This window comes from Vicia villosa, linkage group LG2 (genome assembly GCF_029867415.1).
Source record: "Vicia villosa cultivar HV-30 ecotype Madison, WI linkage group LG2, Vvil1.0, whole genome shotgun sequence".
Classification (NCBI taxonomy): Eukaryota; Viridiplantae; Streptophyta; class Magnoliopsida; order Fabales; family Fabaceae; genus Vicia; species Vicia villosa.
In genome coordinates, this window is record NC_081181.1 from 155,460,769 (window position 1) to 155,478,713 (window position 17,945).

The following is a 17,945-nucleotide window of genomic DNA, read 5'->3' on the forward strand; positions in this document are numbered from 1 at the left end:
ATTCTTCCCCGATACCTCAATGCGCTACATAGTTACGCAGCTGGCACTGTTACTATTCTAGAGACACTGCCCGCGCATGCCCCGGATGGAAACCCTGTCCAAGGAAACGGAATATTCCATCGGCTTTTTTGGGCGTTCAAACCTTGCGTCCGAGGTTTTGCACACTGTAAACCCATACTTCAAATTGATGGGACATGGTTATACGGCAAATACAAAGGAACCATGCTCATGGCGGTTGCACAAGACGGGAACAGCAACATATTTCCAGTGGCATTTGCTATCGTCGAAGGTGAAACTGCGGCGGCTTGGAGTTTCTTTCTAAGGAACCTCCGAGAACATGTAGCTCCCCAGCCTGACATATGTTTAATCTCTGATAGGCATGCTTCCATAGAGAGTGCTTACAATAATCCAGTGAACGGATGGCATGACCCCCCTTCAAAACACATCTATTGTATTCGTCACATCGCCCAAAACTTCATGAGGGAGATCAAGGACAGACATCTAAGAAAGGCCCTAGTCAATGCTGGTTATGCATTGACCCAACCCACATTCCAGCATTATCGGAGTGAGATTGTAATGACAAATCCAGAGGCAGGTACTTGGGTAGATAATCTTTCCAGGGACAAATGGACAAGGGCTTACGACAATGGCGTGCGATGGGGCCATATGACAACCAATCTCGTGGAATCCATGAATGGCGTTTTCAAAGGCATTCGTAACCTTCCAATCACAGCACTTGTGGAGGCCACATATTTTAGGATGACTTCACTCTTCTCAACAAGAGGCAGGAGATGGGGTGATGTTAGGCAAGCTGGTCAACTATTAAGTGATAGTTGCATGAAATTTATGCAACAACAATCGGCAAAAGCAAACACTCACCAAGTAACTTCTTTCGACTGATTCAATCGCACGTTCAGTGTGCGCGAGACAATTGACCACAATGAGGGACTGCCAAGGCAACAATATAGGGTTCTTCTTGACGAAGATTGGTGCGACTGTGGAAGGTTTCAAGCTTTTCGTATGCCTTGCTCACACGTCATAGCTGCATGTGTGTTTGCCCACCGCGACGCTATATCACTACTGTCTCCGATTTACAAGACTCAGACATTGCTCAGAGTTTACAGTGTTGCGTTTCCTGTGGTGGCCAAGGAGGATTACTGGCCTGAGTATGATGGAGAGGTAGTTTGGCACAACGACGCAATGCGGCGAAAGAAAAAAGGGCGTCCCAATAGTACACGGATTAGAACCGAAATGGACGTCCGCGACAAAATGGAACGAAAATGCAGCATTTGCCGTCAGGTGGGGCACAATATAAAAAGATGCCCTAATCGTGGCTCGACATCGTCGCAAGTTTAGTATAATCTGTATTTTTTTTAATGCAATGTATCAGTTTCGCTTACCACCTCTTGTAACCGTACACCTCTTGTAACCGTTCATCGGTCTTTCATCAATAAATTGAGCTTTAGTAAAAAACCGATATCGATAACGCATACATTACATTATTTAGGGTTAATAAGATTTTTACGAACTCGATTTATTAGACGTTTTTACGAAAATAATAGACCGAAATCGAAAACGGTACGCGAAAATACCCGAAACGGGTTAATTTTGAAAAAAAAAATGGCCCACGCATAGGAGCCAATTGGTTTGGCGCCTATGTGTTAATACATGGCCATATGCGCCATTTCAAATGGCTTGCAAATTCCAGCCCTAATTTTTCTTCTTATGCGCCAAATGGTTTGGCTTGTGTGACATGCATGCGCCATTTCATTTGGCGCATTCTCTTCCAGTATGTCCCAAACCTAGACAGTTTGGTAAATACCCCGAAATGTTGGTTTTTTCTGTATTTTATTTTGTAAACCTGGTTATTTTATTTTTTTTCTTATAATTATCCTTTTAAATTTTAATTTCTACATAAGTTTGATTAAAATTTATTTTTCTTATATATTTTATTAGACTCTTAATTTCTCTAATAATATTAAAAAATACCAAAAACATATTAGTTTAATTATTTATTTATTTTTTAGAATTTAGCATGTTTATTTCTATATTTTATCCGTACTAACATTTTGTTTGGATTGCGAGGTACCATCTGGAGCCTTAGAACTATCTTGTGGACATTCACCATTTAGAATTCGTTAATTTTTGTATATACTTTACTTTCCTGCATACTATTATGATGTAACTGCAAAAGCCCTGTAATAGTTAATTAGGATTTTACATTCCGCACCTTTTTATTTTTTGCACCCCCATTTTTGGTTATGTAATCCCCATCCCCGAAGCCATGTAATAGCGTAGGACCTTTACATTCCGCACCTTTACTTTTCTGTACATATTTAACTGCTAGTAATTAGGGTGTGTATGGCAAGATAACTTAATCAAACGCTAGCTAACCTAATTCAAGATTAAATATTCGAATCTAACACACTTGCACTCACGCACCCTTAGGGTATGCCCCTCTTGGTTGCCTTCGAATATAAGGTCGTGTCCCTCGAATATAGAGGTATCTAAAGCAAACGTCCCTCGATAAAAAATCATCAAAGATCATGGTCCCTCAATGACCCTCGAATTGTTGTCTATGAATGCATGATCTAGTCCCTTGAATGGTTGCCTACGAAACGATGATTGTCCCTTCGAATTTGCTAAAAGGTCTACTTGTTGCCTTCAACGACCTCCGATGACCCTTCGATTGTCCCGAACACGTCCAATAGATAAGACTACCTACCCACAAATGGTATGGTTAGTCTTATCCCTTAAATGAAAGTCGAAAGTATAGGAAAGACCAAACATAGGGTGAGTAGCCTTCAGTTTGCTTGCTCAACATAAAAATGCTTTTCACACCACGTTTTCTAACGTTGTCTTTTTAGATATTTTCAAAACAAAACTGTTTTTCTAAACACACACGACACCTTTTCAAACTTTTCAAACAAAACAAAACGAGCTAAGCAAACTAAGAGCCCGTAGATAACTACGGATGAAAAGGGTGCTAACACCTTCCCTTTTCATAACTTACCCCCCGAACTCTTTTTCTCAAAAGGTCTTTCATGTACTTTTATACCTTTCCTAAATTGGATAAAGTAAAAGTCGGTGGCGACTCTTGCACACCGCAACATTGTTTGCAAATTTAAAAGTCAGTTCTCCCACCGAGTTACAAGTATCACTCTTTATAAACTCTTTCAATGCTCTATCTCCAATCAATGTGGAACTTTAGGATCTTCCTAATACACCCCCTCACGCCCAGCATTCTTTTCGGGCTTGAGGATTTTCCTAATACACCCCCTCACGCCCAGCATTCTTTTTGGGCTTGGTGCGTGGATATTAACGGTGGGCGGCCCATGGTCCGATCGATAGGCTCTGATACCGTATTAGAGTTTGACCTAACTCATCCTTACAAAACCGGTTGATAGTTTTATTATCGACATTCCCTAATAATTCCCTAATAATGATATACTGAAATTCTCATATCCTTCTTATAGACTCGTCACAAACTTTGAAATAAGTTTTTTAATAGGCAAAATACTTTTTTCCGTTATGTTAACCCCGGGGTTCATTTTGGTCCCTTAACTTCAAAAAGTATCATATTGGTCCCTTAACTCTTCAAAATGTATCATTTTAGTCCTTTTTGTCATATTAGTGACTGATTTAGCGACCAATTTTTGAGTTTTTCCGTCGCTAATGTGACAAAAGGACTAAAATGACACCTTTTGAAGAGTTAAGGGACCAATATGACACTCTTTGAAGTTAAGGGACCAAAATGAACCCCGAAATTTTACTTTTTTTATACGATGTTTTAGAAGAACATAAGGAAATGTTTACCTTGTAGAGAAATGAAAGGTGACATAACCAATGCACGTAAACACTTTAGCTGCAAGAGACCTTGGCAAGATTAACTTCCTCATTTAAAGCCATCACCCCGTCCACCAACTGCCTTCCCTTAATAAAAGTAAATTGCTCCAGAGCAATTAACTTTTCTATCACCTTTGCCAATCTACCAGCTAAACCTTTAGCTACCAACTTATATGAGAATCCCATGACAGAAATAGGTCTAAGCCCTGCCAACTCCTTAGGGAACTCCAACTTTGGAATTAGGGCAACAAAGAATGAACAAAGACTCCTAGGGAGAATCTCATTATCAAAAAATGATTAAACATCAAATACACCTCATCATGGATAAGAGCCCAGAACCTCTTATAAAACTCGAAATTAAACTCATTTGGCCCACGACTCTTATTCTTGTCCAGCCCAACTACTGCCAAATCAACCTCAAAAGGAACAAACTTGGGAGAAAGAGAACTTGCTTCCTCTTTTAAAAGACATGAGAAAGGGACCACATCAATATAGGGCATGAACGCAACTCTCCCCCAAAATTGTTTGAAAAGAACTTGGTAACCACCCCTCGGATCTCATACATTTTCTCTAACAAATAATCCCCACCTTAAGAGCCAAACAAACTACTCCTATGGCTCCTCTACTTGACACACGCGTGAAATAAGGTTATGTTAGCATCCCCTTGTTGAGCCAGGCTAACCCCGAGCACTAAAAGTGTAGAGAATCGCAAAATTTTATAAACACTCCCAACTCTTGAGATGCTTGAGTCCTATATGCTAATTCTTCTAAAGTCAAATCTTCTAACTCAACTCTAGTCTACTAAAACTCAATTTTATCAACATACCTCTGAATCTTAAAATCCAAAGAGACATACTCGTCTATATTCCACACCTTAAGTCGAGCTTTGAGAGCTTTAAGCTTAACCCGAAGGATGCAAGACATCCATCCTTCACCTGAAGAACCAACTTAGAAGTCCCTAACTACATTCACAAAGCTAGTATTTCCCAATCAAAATAGGTAAAATATCTAAATAGTTGAATATACCGCTTTTAAATTAGAATTTAATTGAAATACACTGAGGTTCTGTTTGACATGTTATTTTTGAGTTTATAGTTTATAAGCTCATATAACAATATTTTTTTTAGTAATAGTCTTTTCATCACGAGCTTATATCTTATTTTATTAATTTATAGTTTATTTTTCAGACGTTATTTCAAATAGCATTTTAGCTTATAACTTATAACTTATCATTTTTTTCTTCTATTTTTATCCTTATTATTTTAACTAAAATGCACTTTTAACCTCTATAATTTATTTTAATTTAAAATAAAATAATTATGCATTAAATGTCTTTAATGCCATTTTAATTAATTGGGTAGTTGAACAGTTAATTTTACCAAACACTTCAATTAACTTATCAACTATAAGTTATCAGTCATCAGCTATAACCTATAAACTATCATTCATAGCCATCAGTCATAAGCTATAAGCTATCAGAATATCAGCTAGCTTATCACTCAACTGTTATTTTATCAAATAGTGTCTGACAATGTAAAAAAGTTTTACACTGTCGGAGAATCCGAACCGTTAAAATTTTATAAATATTTGAATCATTTTAATTACATAAAAAATACTATTTATGAATAATTATAAGGGTTAAATAAGTTTTTGATCCCTCTAAATATAGTGGTTTTCAACTTTACTCCCTCTAAACATTTTCTTCAAAGAATGGTCCTCCTAAAAATTTTAATTTTAACTTTTGGTCCCTCTTGCAATTTAGCGACGGTTTTTACAAATTAGCGACGATTTTAGCGACGGTTTTTTATTTAGCGACGGAATTAAATATCGTTTTAGCTACGATTTTGCCACGAGGGACCAAAACTTAAAATTAAACTTTTTAAGAGGACAATTCTTTCAGGAAAATATTTAGAGGGACTAAAGTTAAAAACCGCTATATTTAAAGGGACCAAAAATATATTTAACCCTAATTATAATATAAAATATTATTAGTACATAACAATTAATCTCTTTAAATTAATATTTTTACATTAAATTCTCGATTTTACTCTACCTTAAAAAGTAAAATTTCAGACAACTATCCTTAATTGTAAATATAAACACAATACTATAAAATAATTTCCATTATCTAATTATAATTTTTATATTCTTTTCTAAGGGTAAAAGCTCTCAAAAATATTAAAATCAATAAAAATATTTAAAAATTTGAATACACAACTTTCTAATTAATTCTTGATTTTACTTTAATTTAAAAATTAAAACTTCACATAATATTGCTTAATTGTATACTATTAAGATAATTTTATAAAATTTAATATCTTATCGTATAAATTTTTGTATACAATTCGGTCCACCAGAATCATTTGGAGATGTTATATTGTAGATGGTTATAAATTATTAAGATAATTTTGAAAATTGTTTTTATGATTTAATTATTTTTTTAAGAGAAAAAGGGATATGGTGTAAAATATTTTTATACTGTCAATTTATCAGAGTCATGTATTCAATTAAAACATAATTTTAATTTTAAAAAATTAAAATGATAAGACAAGTGTAAGAATTTTGATTGGTTGTATGTGTAAAGTTTGTTTATACTGTCGGTGCATTACCTTTAAACTCTTTTTTTAATTCTTTCTATGAAAACCACAAACAACCTCATATGGATAAAATCTCCCAGAAATAATAGATAAAACATTTAAAAGTTAAATACATAATTTTAAATAATTATTTTATTTAGTTTTCGATTTCATGAAAAATTCTTAGGTGGATACGAATATAAAAAATTGTTTTACGCACAATCAATCACAAAATTTTAAAGAATTAAAAAATAAATATATAGTTTTTTTTTCTCTCTCCTTTATAATCTCAACCAACTAAATTAAAATTAAAATTAATTAAAAAATTACTGCTCTTCTAATTGTTCCTAAAAATATGAATTTAAGGTGTTTCCAATTTTCCATGCAAAAATTTCTCCGATTTTACTCTAATAACAAATTTTCACACAACTATTGCTTAGTTGTAACTACCAAGATAATCTAACAAAATCGTTTCCATTATCCAATTATAGTTTTAGTTGTTTTCCGTAAAAACCTCAAATTACTTATGATATATATGCAATGGAAAAAATAACTTTAACATATGGATAAAATATTAATCATTAAAAATAAAGTAATATCAATTACTATTGAATCGCCGAATCAATTTTTCATTATTGTTTAAAATATAAAAATAAAAGCATTTAATAAAAAAATATTTATATGTTTATATATATTTTTACTTATAGCATTGACTCACAAAGCCGTCAAAGAAGAAAAAACAATAGAGTGTATATTTTAAAAACTAAATATAGAAATTTTAAAAAAAAAACAAATAAAAAAACAAATAAAAAAGAAAAGCTACGTGGGGCCATAAGATTGGTGACCGTAAATACATGCACATGAGTAACATCATAGTCAAACCTAAACAATAGTAACAAACACTTATCCAAACTTTATAAATACACCTTCATTCCTCTAACTTTCTTCACTCATATTTCTCTCTCTTTTCTCACTTCACCCTTGCATGTGAATAGTGATTTCATAAACACATAACTAAGATCAATTTAGGTTTTATAAGCTATGGCCGGAGGAGGTTTCGCCACCAGTGCAGGCGGCGGACAGTTTGAAGCGAAGATAACTCCCATCGTTATTATTTCATGTATCATGGCTGCCACCGGTGGTCTCATGTTCGGTTACGACGTTGGTGTTTCAGGTTTTTTCTCAATCCTTAATCATTGTCAAGTTTTTTAAAAACAGTTTTTAAAAACATTATGCTATAAACTGCTGTGACAAAAAGATTTTGATAGTTGCTAATACGTTATTAAAGAATAAATTGCGCTTAATTCATAATGCGATTGAAATAACGAAAACTTTTAGGATCACTGTTTTTTTCTGGTTGTTGATTTGATTTTCGTTAATTCACCTTCTTTCCATTATTGATGGAGTATTTTTTTTGGAAACTTGGAAAAAAACAGTTCACACGGAAATCCAAACACTACATGTGAAACAGAATTTTGTCAACTACTTTTTTATCCATAAGAGAAAAAACACCGTTTAAGGGTATTTTCGAGATTTCATCTGTTTGTTACATGAAGTTCAAACGAAATTCTCGCTCACCAAACCAAACTCACCAATAAAAATATTTTTTTTAATTAATTTTTTTATTATACTTTAGTTTTATTTAGTGCTACTTTTTTTAGAAAATCAATAAAACCAATTTTTTCAATCATAATTAATGACGTCATTTATGTTTTGATTTAAAAATAAAATTAATAATATTAATAATTTTTTTAATTTTTTTGTGATGATAGGTGGTGTGACATCTATGCCACCATTTTTGAAGAAATTCTTCCCAGCTGTATACAAAAAGACAGTGTTAGAGAAAGACATAAACAGTAACTACTGCAAATACGACAACCAAGGACTTCAACTTTTTACATCGTCCTTGTACTTGGCCGGTTTAACTTCCACTTTCTTTGCTTCCTATACAACTAGGACTTTGGGAAGAAGACTCACCATGTTGATTGCTGGTATTTTCTTCATTTGTGGAGTTGCCTTCAATGCTGCTGCTCAAAATCTTGCCATGCTTATTGTTGGAAGAATCTTACTTGGTTGTGGCGTTGGTTTTGCTAATCAGGTTTCACTTTCACCCTTAATCTTAATTAATTAGTTAATATCAATAATCACATAGATTAATTAGAAAATATTTGCCGACATATCATATGAAATTTAAATATTACATATTGTATGATAAATAAGTCATAATGTTTGGCACTTCCAAAGTCTTTGTCATCTATTTTCCAAATATCTATGATCCTATGATAGAGACACTTTTGTTTTTTTTTATCTAGATTTTTATAAATATTTTTAGATTCTCTTTCTGACCATGAAAGAGATATTCTGAACCAGAACTCAGTTTTTTTTTGTTTTGAATATTTTGAGATCTGTTTTCTTATTTGAAATTTTATTTGACTAGTCTTAAAGTTTTTTTACTTTTAGAATTTAGGAGTTCTGTATTTTTGTACTATCACTGGTGTTGTGTGTACCTTAATTTTGATTCCTTTCAAACACGACAAATAATACAGCAAAGAAGTAATTTTATAATTAATAAGTGTATCAATGATTTTATTTTGTGATTTCATGTTTCACTAATTATTTATTTTAATTAATTTGATTACAGGCTGTGCCAGTGTTTCTTTCAGAAATTGCTCCTTCAAGAATTCGTGGTGCTTTGAATATTCTTTTCCAACTTAATGTCACTATTGGCATTTTGTTTGCTAATCTTGTTAACTATGGCACCAACAAGTAAGTAGTACTATATTATATGTGCTGTTTCATTTTGATGATTTATGAGTAAATAATCACAAGTCATTGTCACATTTGATCAAATTTGTCTATTTCTATGACTTTTATCACCACAAATTATAAAAAAAAAAGTCTTGCACATGTTTCTTAATTTCTTTGAAATTAATATATTCTAAGATAAAAACATGACAAGTGTATTAATCCATTTTTTGAGTCAACTTTGGTGGATTTCACTCCTTACAAAGATGTTTTTATATCATTTGCGTTTGACAATTATTCGTTATTATGACAATACAGAATCGAAGGTGGTTGGGGATGGAGACTATCTCTCGGTTTGGCCGGTATCCCGGCTCTTCTCCTAACGGTTGGTGCCCTCTTGGTTGTGGACACTCCCAACAGTCTCATTGAGCGCGGTCGCTTGGATGAAGGAAAAGCTGTACTCAAAAAGATCCGTGGCACTGATAATGTTGAGCCTGAGTACTTAGAACTTGTCGAGGCAAGTCGCGTTGCTAAAGAGGTTAAGCACCCTTTTAGGAACCTTCTCAAGCGCAGGAACCGTCCTCAACTCGTCATTTCCATCGCCTTGCAAGTAAGTACTACATATAATCATGTTCTGTCACATTGAAAACAATATTATCAAAGATAGCAGGAAATAACGTATTATGAAAATTCGCGCTATAGTGTTGTTATAGCTGCTATTTAACAATACTAATTAATTTTTGCTGTGTTAAAAAACAGATATTCCAACAATTCACTGGCATCAACGCGATCATGTTTTACGCACCGGTGTTATTCAACACATTAGGATTTAAGAATGATGCTTCACTCTATTCCGCGGTGATAACAGGAGCTGTCAATGTCCTCTCCACAATTGTATCCATTTACACTGTTGACAAACTTGGTCGTCGCATGTTGTTACTCGAAGCCGGTGTACAAATGTTCTTCTCTCAATTGATAATTGCAATCCTTCTCGGAATCAAAGTAACTGATCATTCCTCGGATCTTTCAAAAGGCTATGCAATCTTTGTGGTCATCATGGTATGCACATTTGTGTCTGCTTTTGCTTGGTCCTGGGGTCCACTCGGATGGCTTATACCAAGTGAGACATTTCCATTGGAGACACGTTCAGCCGGACAAAGTGTAACCGTTTGTGTCAACTTGCTTTTCACATTTGTGATAGCTCAAGCTTTTCTCTCCATGTTGTGCCATTTCAAGTTTGGTATATTCTTGTTCTTCTCGAGCTGGGTTTTGGTTATGTCTGCTTTTGTGTTTTTCTTGGTGCCTGAGACAAAGAACATACCGATTGAAGAAATGACAGAGAGAGTGTGGAAGCAGCATTGGTTTTGGAAGAAGTTTATTGAAGATGATTATGATAATGTGGATTATGCTAAGAATAAAAGTAATGGATATGATTCTCAGTTGTAAATTGATGGAATCAGGAAAATAACAAATGAGTATTTTTAGTCTCTAGAGAATACTTATATATATCTAGTTTTTTTTCTTCTAGTAAGTTATTTTAAGTCAAACATTGTAATCAGAAAGTAAAGATCCTGTTTTGCAAGCTGTATAAGCTATATACGGGAATCCTCTGTTAGATTTTTTTAGAAAAGTTTGTTCAAAATTTTTGTCTATGGAAGAAATAAAATGGATTATTTAGTTTTGCAGCTTACATAAGGCTATAATGTGTTGGTTATGTTCTATGAATCTATGCTATATTTTGTTGTTTTACTTTTGATGGTTGGTTTTGGTTTTGTTAGACTCGTCTCAAACTTTGAAATAAGTTTTTTATACGATGTTTTAGGAGAACATAAGGAAATGTTTACCTTGTAGAGAAATGAAAGGTGACATAACCAGTACACGTAAACACTTTAGCTGCAAGAGACAAGAGAAGGACGATTTAAAATAAGAGTAGTCACTGTTGGAGCAAGTATGTTCATACCATAGAAAGCAATGCCACATAGAAAAATGTATTATATTGTAATCAAGATTTTCTTCTTGCATATCATTTTAGGAATACTCTGTTACAATTCATCATCTAGTGCGTCAAGAAGTTGAAATTAGTGTATCAGTCATTGTTAGATAATTTTTTCAAACTCACCTCCTTACGCCATATGTGTGATTAATATAAAATTTGCTGAGCCCAATTTAATTAGTTGAACCTTTATCTCATATTAAAAGTGATTAAAATTTGCTCTAAAAAGTGGTTAAAATTTAAATCACTTTTTTTCACTCATCACTTACCTCTACACAAAAGAAAAAATTACTCCTGCACTGCCCTCGTTGAATTTTAAAAAAATAAAATTTATATTCATACACCACATGATTATTAATGTATTTGATGTTGTATAAAGAGAGTTCTCTACTCAAATGCTTTTGTCACGCGCAACCAAACGTGAAATCACCTAATCCAAACAATATATGGTTGTTGCTTCTTTTGTGATCATGACACTCACCTATCTATTCATAAATTAAAAACACAAATGTTCATCATGGTTGTTTGGTTGCAAATTGCAATGAAGTGTAGTAACCGCACACATCCTAACATCCTTTCTTTCCTTCCAAGTCTCACTACCTCGTACATAATAAATTCAATACTCCAAATTCTAAGGACAGAGGAATAATGTCTAACCACTTAAATAAAGATTTTTGCCGCAGATCCGTATTCCACATCAGCAGTCATTAGATTAAGATCAGACAGTCTAAATTTCAAATTTAATATTTTAAAATAAATTGAAAACTACTTAAAATCTTAACCATCTAATTTTGACTCAACGACTACAAATTTATTGAATAAGTAAATGCGACAAAATCTTATCCGTTTAATTTTGATTCAACGCAATATACATCGAATATGGGAATGCTACAAAATCTTTAGAGCAAAGAATCTGATTTCTAAATAAAGTCATATTTAGCCATAATTAGGACTTAGGGTCCACATATGTCTTTTTGTATTAAAAGCATGTTTTCACTTTATATACACACAATTAATTAATAACAAAATAGGGGACCAACTAATTTATTTCTCTATTCATAACAACTCTCATAACAATATACACTCAACAAGGATATATAAATATCATAGAGTAAAGAGAAGAGTCTCATTAGCAAACACTTCAGGAAAAAATTCTAATTACTTTGCAGAGCTAGAAAACCATGGAATTGGTAGAGAGATGTATAGTTTTCTTGATGATGACAATGGTGGCTGTTCAGGTTTCAAATGCAGCTGTGCACAAGGTTGGAGACTCTTCTGGTTGGACAATCATTGGTAACATAGATTACAAGAAATGGTCTGCTACTAAGAACTTCCAAATTGGTGACACTATCGGTAAGTCCCCTAACTCCGAATATTTGTTTTAAATTGATGTCTCAGTTGCGGTTACGCTGAAAAGAACTGAAATTGTTGGTAATTTCTATGGCAGTTTTTGAATACAATTCTCAGTTCCACAATGTGATGCGTGTGACACATGCCATGTACAAATCGTGCAATGTATCATCGCCTTTGACAACCTTCAGCACTGGCAAAGACTCTATAAAGATAACAAATTATGGTCATCATTTTTTCTTGTGTGGTGTTCCTGGCCACTGTCAAGCAGGACAGAAAGTTGATATCAATGTGCTCAATGTTTCTGCTGCAGCAGCAGCAACACCAACTATATCTCCATCAGCATTGGCATCTCCAGTACCAGTTGCAACTACGCCTGCACCTTCTCCTAACAATGCTTCGCCGTTGATTGTTGCAAAGGGAGCTTTTGGTTTTGTTGGTTTGGCCATGACAGTTTTTAGCAGTTTCTATTTTTAACTATGCATAATAAGGAGCTGTTGTTAGAGTTTGGTTTATGTCTTAAGGACTTGTCAAGAACATTTTTCTAAAGGTTCATTATTATGATCCTTCATATAGATTGAAGGCATGTTTGTATGATCCTTCATTATGTTGCTATTGTAGATTAAAGAGAAGATCAATAAAGTAAATTTTGTGATTGTAAAGAAGTATAATCAATTTTTACTTAACATAAAAATCTCTACAAATAATGTTTTTATATTACAAAGAGGGCTTAAAGCCTGGAAAAAGAAGAAGACTACACAGAAATTAAACAAGGGACTAAAACTCCCAAAACATCAGGAGATAAGACATGCCTAAACTAAGGCCAGGTTGTCAATATCAAAATTTTGTATAAGATCGGAAGAAGGTAGCGAGATCATAAAACATAAGATCGTAATTAAGATTATAAGATCCTATTCAATTATTTTTGTAAGATCAAGAGGGGATAGCAAGATCTTAAAACATAGTATCGTAGCAAATGTCGCAAGCATGTTTGCACATTGGTTAGCTTCACGATAAGAATGCTTAACAACCACCTACCACTCCAACTCTAGCAACCGCAGAATCCTTAAGATCAAGGACCTCCCACTGCAACTTCCTCTCCTCTTATTGCAAGTCAAAGCAGCGTAACAAGCGGACAATCCTGCATAACATGCAAAGTGGTCTCAACGGTACTGCCAAGTACAGGCACATAGCACTGCCCAACCACATATGATTTCTCATAAAATTCATTGAAATTCTGTCATGCCGCATCAGCCATATAAAATATCTCACTGGCTGCGGCACGTTTAACCTCCACATCTGCTTCCAATCCGAAGCAGCAGTATCCATCTGAAAGCTGCACAGCTTAAGGTACGTGACAGCCACAGAAAACCTATCATCATGTCCGGCTCTACCATTTGTCCTCACCTGAATTGATGTCTGGGGGCAAAACTGCAGAAATTTTCTGTATTATCTGAGGGGGCAGCCAGCTACATAAGATAGTCCACTTCTAACCTCCCAGCTCATCCACCAAATCACAGACTTTAACATTCCTTAAAGCATCAAGAATATTAAGGTTCAGATATCCACACGCTAGACGCTATCCTAAGCATCAACACTCTTACCATCACCCAAAGACCAGCAACAAATCTCTTTCAATTTAGGCCAAATATTTACTATAGCCTTCCAAAGGCTAGAATCAGTTTGTCTAGTACTAACCTCATCATTGATACTATTCCACCTATATTTCCCTCTCAAGACTAGACACCATAGATCACTGTCCCACCGTTTAAGCTTCCAACTCAACTTTGCAATACATGCCTTTATTCATTAAATCAAGTCGCTGTAACCCAAGAACATCAATTTCTTTCGGCCAAGTGACCATCTCCCAGCCAGCATGACATTTCCTCTCATTATCAGCCTTACCCCAGATAAATTTCCTTCGGATCCTTTGTATTTCATCAATACAAGCTTTAGGTATCACTGCTCTCATTATTAGATAAAGAGGAACTGCTTCCAAAATACATTTTGCTAAAGCCAGCTCCCCGCAAAAGACAAATGGTTCACTTTTGAAGCTGATAGCTTAGCACTAACTTGCCCAATTAGACATTGGTAGTTTTCCCTCTTCGTCTCAAGTAGATATTGATAGGCACGCCTATGTAGTTTACAATGCTCTGCATCTCTATGAACTCACACACATGTATTAAACGAATACACATCCCAAACCCAAATATCGGTTTTCTCCTGGCTAACTTGTTGTCCAGGCATATTGCAAAAGCAATCAAGACTTATACAAATTATGTTTTAAACGATACAAAAATCACATTTTTTTTTACACCTAAACAGTAAAATCTTAACTAATGATAAAAGAATTTGTAAAAACCATATGTTTTTTGTACGATGGTCCATGATAAGCTTGAGATTTTGCCTAAATTATTTATTATATCTTGACCAGTTGGACTCATGTTCAATTTTATATAATATTATTTAGTTCACTCCAGTGAATGTGGTAATTCTGTGATCTGCAACATGTATGAAAAATCAAATAAAATTAACTTAATTGATTTCAATCAGTTAAAATATCCGCTACAAAGTTGAACTAACTGATAAACTCTATGACCGCAGATATTTTATTCATCCCTTAAGTACTCAATTTTCACTCACCTATTACTACGTTTATTTAAAGTTTTATGTAAGATGAAACAGAATCTGCCACTTTTGTTTGATTTACAGAATTTGGTGCACTAGTCTTGAGTTTGGTTCTTGTTCCATAATCTTGAAATTCTCACCCTTTTTTCTACTGGTTTCATTTTTAATATAACTCTAAGCATATCAATATCAATATCAATATATTTTTATTACAAGTGAAACTTATGGATGCATTTTGTCTTGTGTATATACCATTATTATATCTTGAAGACTAAAAATTGCAGCATACTATAGGTTGCCAATGTTATATCCGATGAAATTTTGATACCCTCCAGTGCAGAATTAACCAAAACTAAATCAAACTCTCAACTGCCTCATGAGTATAGAAAGTAACATTTTATCGTATTGAAAAATCAAAATCTAGAAAGATGCATATGTATTAAGATAGAAACTACATCAAAATATATTTAAAAAATTGTTTTATTGATAAAAAAACTCCCAAAAACTCCATTACACATTAGTCATGTGTAAAGAAACATAAAATTGATGCCTCAGAGACAAAGAATTTCTTAATCAATATTAAAAGAAAGAGAAAAAAAACCATTATCTCTAAAGAAATACAAGATTGTAAACCTGAAACACCATTTATGTTAGGTCACCTAGCAATGGAGAACCTTTCGAATGCCCATCGAACTACAACTTCTTCTGGTAAAATATGTTGTAAATGATGTGGCTTCAGAACCTCATAACACCTTGAATTTGGACAAGTAACCTCCATTATATTCTGGCTTAGTTGTGCAGCCACGTGATTCGATATACAATTAGCACAAAAAGGGTGATTGCAATTTGCACTTCCTCTAACAATATTAGACTCTGGTACAAAATCATAACATAAACCACAAAAGGATTTTGGTGACTGCGGAGAACTCGAACTCTCGTTACTCGTCTCAAACTCGATGACAGCTGATTTCCCCTTCTCCTTCTTCTTCTCCTCCTCGTAAGTTCGCATATACATAGAGCATTTCAATTTTTGTTGTTGAAATTTCCTATATAAAGAAGACTGCATCAAGTTTTCTTCCAGCTTCAATTCTAAACAGCATTGCTTATTCGGGCAATCCATCAAACAGGTGGTGGATTTCTTCTTCCCCATACCCTCATCATATTCTTCAAATGGACACCTTCTCTTGACTGAAATGCCGCGTCGCGAATTGAGCTGTGTTAGTTGAAACTGTTGACAGTTGAGTCCAGAATGCCATGGAACCTTACATTGTGCACAGAATAGTCTGCGACAATTAGAACACTCTGCATTTGTCACAATTTCAATTCCATTATACAGCAACGAAACAGAGCAATCATTGAAGGGACAATTCACACATTGTTGCTGCTGCTTTAACGGAAACGGAATCGGAAAGAGGTTTTGTGTTAGCGGCATTATCGATTGTGGGAACGGAAATGGCAAGTGATGTATCATGGTGTTGAGAAATTTGTAACCCTAGACAGAAAAGAAAAGAAGACGGTAACTGATATAGCTAGGGTTTGTTATATTTATTTATAGCGTGAACGTCAAGTATTTGCTAATTGTTTCGATTTTTCAAGGGGGGTGGTAAATAGTAGTAAAGAGGAGATCGTGAATATGGATTGCGAGAATCAGAATGTGCTGTTTCTTTAAAAAGCTTTTAAACTGTTTCGCGGAAATAATGGTGGTAACCAATTAAGTGCCGCGATTCATTCTTCCTACGATTTTAGTAATGTTTAATATTTTTTTTTTATTAAAATCTTAAATAATAAATGAAATAAACAAGTTATTGCAAGTCAAAATTACTCTTTTTTTTTTATTTTATTTATTATTTTACCTCTTTTCACTCCATTTAATTATTCTCTACTTTTTCACACTTTTTTGTTAATGTAGATTTCTTTGGTACGAGGATAATTGTTTAATTTTATTAATTAAATAAAAGAAAGTTTTAATTGAATATATGATGATGATTGGTTGACATTTTTGTAAAAATATTTAGCAGTGTCAATGCATCATTCATTTTTTCTATATATATATATATATATATATATATATATATATATATATATATATATATATATATATATATATATATATATATATATATATATATATATAATTGTATTTTAAAAACCGAACCGGCCGGTCGGATCGGATCGGTTAGACAGGGAACTGGAAGGGTCACCAAAATCAGTCAAAACCGGTGAATCGACGATTTTAGAAAACTGGTGGTTCAAATGCATATACTCTTTTTTTCGCACAAAATGCCGCCGTTTTCATGATTTTTTTTAAATATATAATTAAAATATTATTAGGCTTTAATTTATTCAAACCTTATTTGGAACAACTTTTTTTCCGGTTTGCAATTAAACCTGAATTTATTAAACTTTATATTTTGTATTAGTTTATTGTTAGTGATGATTATATTTAGAATTTGAATGTAAAGAATAAACATGTGAAATTATGATATTTTAAAATTTTAAAATTTTGTAGGTGTTGTGATTTTTTTTAGAGATTAAATCAACCAGTTCGACCGATTTAATAAATATATAGTATTATAATAGAGACCGGTTTATTCAACCGAGTTATCCGGTTTAATCCGATTTAGTCATGCGGTTTGACCAGTGACCCAATACTCTCACCGGTTTGATGAACGGTCCAATTTTTGGGATCGAACTGTAGTTCTCCCTAGCAAGTTCAGCGTCAATCAACACTGAACGAACTAATGATTGGTAATTAATGCACACTTTTAATTCATATATATATATATATATATATATATATATATATA

At 33.6% G+C, this 17,945-nt stretch overlaps 3 protein-coding genes across 3 annotated transcripts; 2 read left to right on the forward strand and 1 right to left on the reverse strand.

Moving 5' to 3' along the window:
- Positions 1–7,361: 7,361 nt before the first annotated feature.
- On the forward strand, positions 7,362–10,862 carry LOC131652612 (sugar transport protein 13). Its single transcript, XM_058922522.1, has 5 exons — positions 7,362–7,596; positions 8,195–8,520; positions 9,064–9,188; positions 9,486–9,777; positions 9,927–10,862. The coding sequence occupies exons 1-5, from the start codon at positions 7,464–7,466 to the stop codon at positions 10,611–10,613; spliced, it is 1,563 nt and encodes a 520-aa protein (XP_058778505.1). The 5' UTR covers positions 7,362–7,463; the 3' UTR covers positions 10,614–10,862.
- A 1,385-nt stretch (positions 10,863–12,247) lies between these two features.
- On the forward strand, positions 12,248–13,175 carry LOC131647152 (mavicyanin-like). Its single transcript, XM_058917065.1, has 2 exons — positions 12,248–12,513; positions 12,608–13,175. Exons 1-2 carry the CDS (start codon positions 12,342–12,344, stop codon positions 12,985–12,987), a joined length of 552 nt encoding a protein of 183 aa, XP_058773048.1. The 5' UTR covers positions 12,248–12,341; the 3' UTR covers positions 12,988–13,175.
- A 2,618-nt stretch (positions 13,176–15,793) lies between these two features.
- Positions 15,794–16,570, reverse strand: LOC131650402 (uncharacterized). The gene has a single exon (XM_058920114.1). It carries the CDS (start codon positions 16,568–16,570, stop codon positions 15,794–15,796), a length of 777 nt encoding a protein of 258 aa, XP_058776097.1.
- Positions 16,571–17,945: the final 1,375 nt, after the last annotated feature.

What these genes read in the sequence shown, in the direction of transcription:
- LOC131652612 (XM_058922522.1), top strand. Translation starts at nt 7,464, where the DNA reads ATGGCCGGAGGAGGTTTCGCCACCAGTGCAGGCGGCGGACAGTTTGAA. An exon ending in GCGTTGGTTTTGCTAATCAG is followed by an intron (nt 8,521 to 9,063) that starts GTTTCACTTTCA and finishes ATTTGATTACAG; the next exon opens with GCTGTGCCAGTGTTTCTTTC. An exon ending in TCATTTCCATCGCCTTGCAA is followed by an intron (nt 9,778 to 9,926) that starts GTAAGTACTACA and finishes GTTAAAAAACAG; the next exon opens with ATATTCCAACAATTCACTGG.
- LOC131647152 (XM_058917065.1), top strand. Translation starts at nt 12,342, where the DNA reads ATGGAATTGGTAGAGAGATGTATAGTTTTCTTGATGATGACAATGGTG. An exon ending in CCAAATTGGTGACACTATCG is followed by an intron (nt 12,514 to 12,607) that starts GTAAGTCCCCTA and finishes TTTCTATGGCAG; the next exon opens with TTTTTGAATACAATTCTCAG.
- LOC131650402 (XM_058920114.1), bottom strand. Translation starts at nt 16,570, where the DNA reads ATGCCGCTAACACAAAACCTCTTTCCGATTCCGTTTCCGTTAAAGCAG.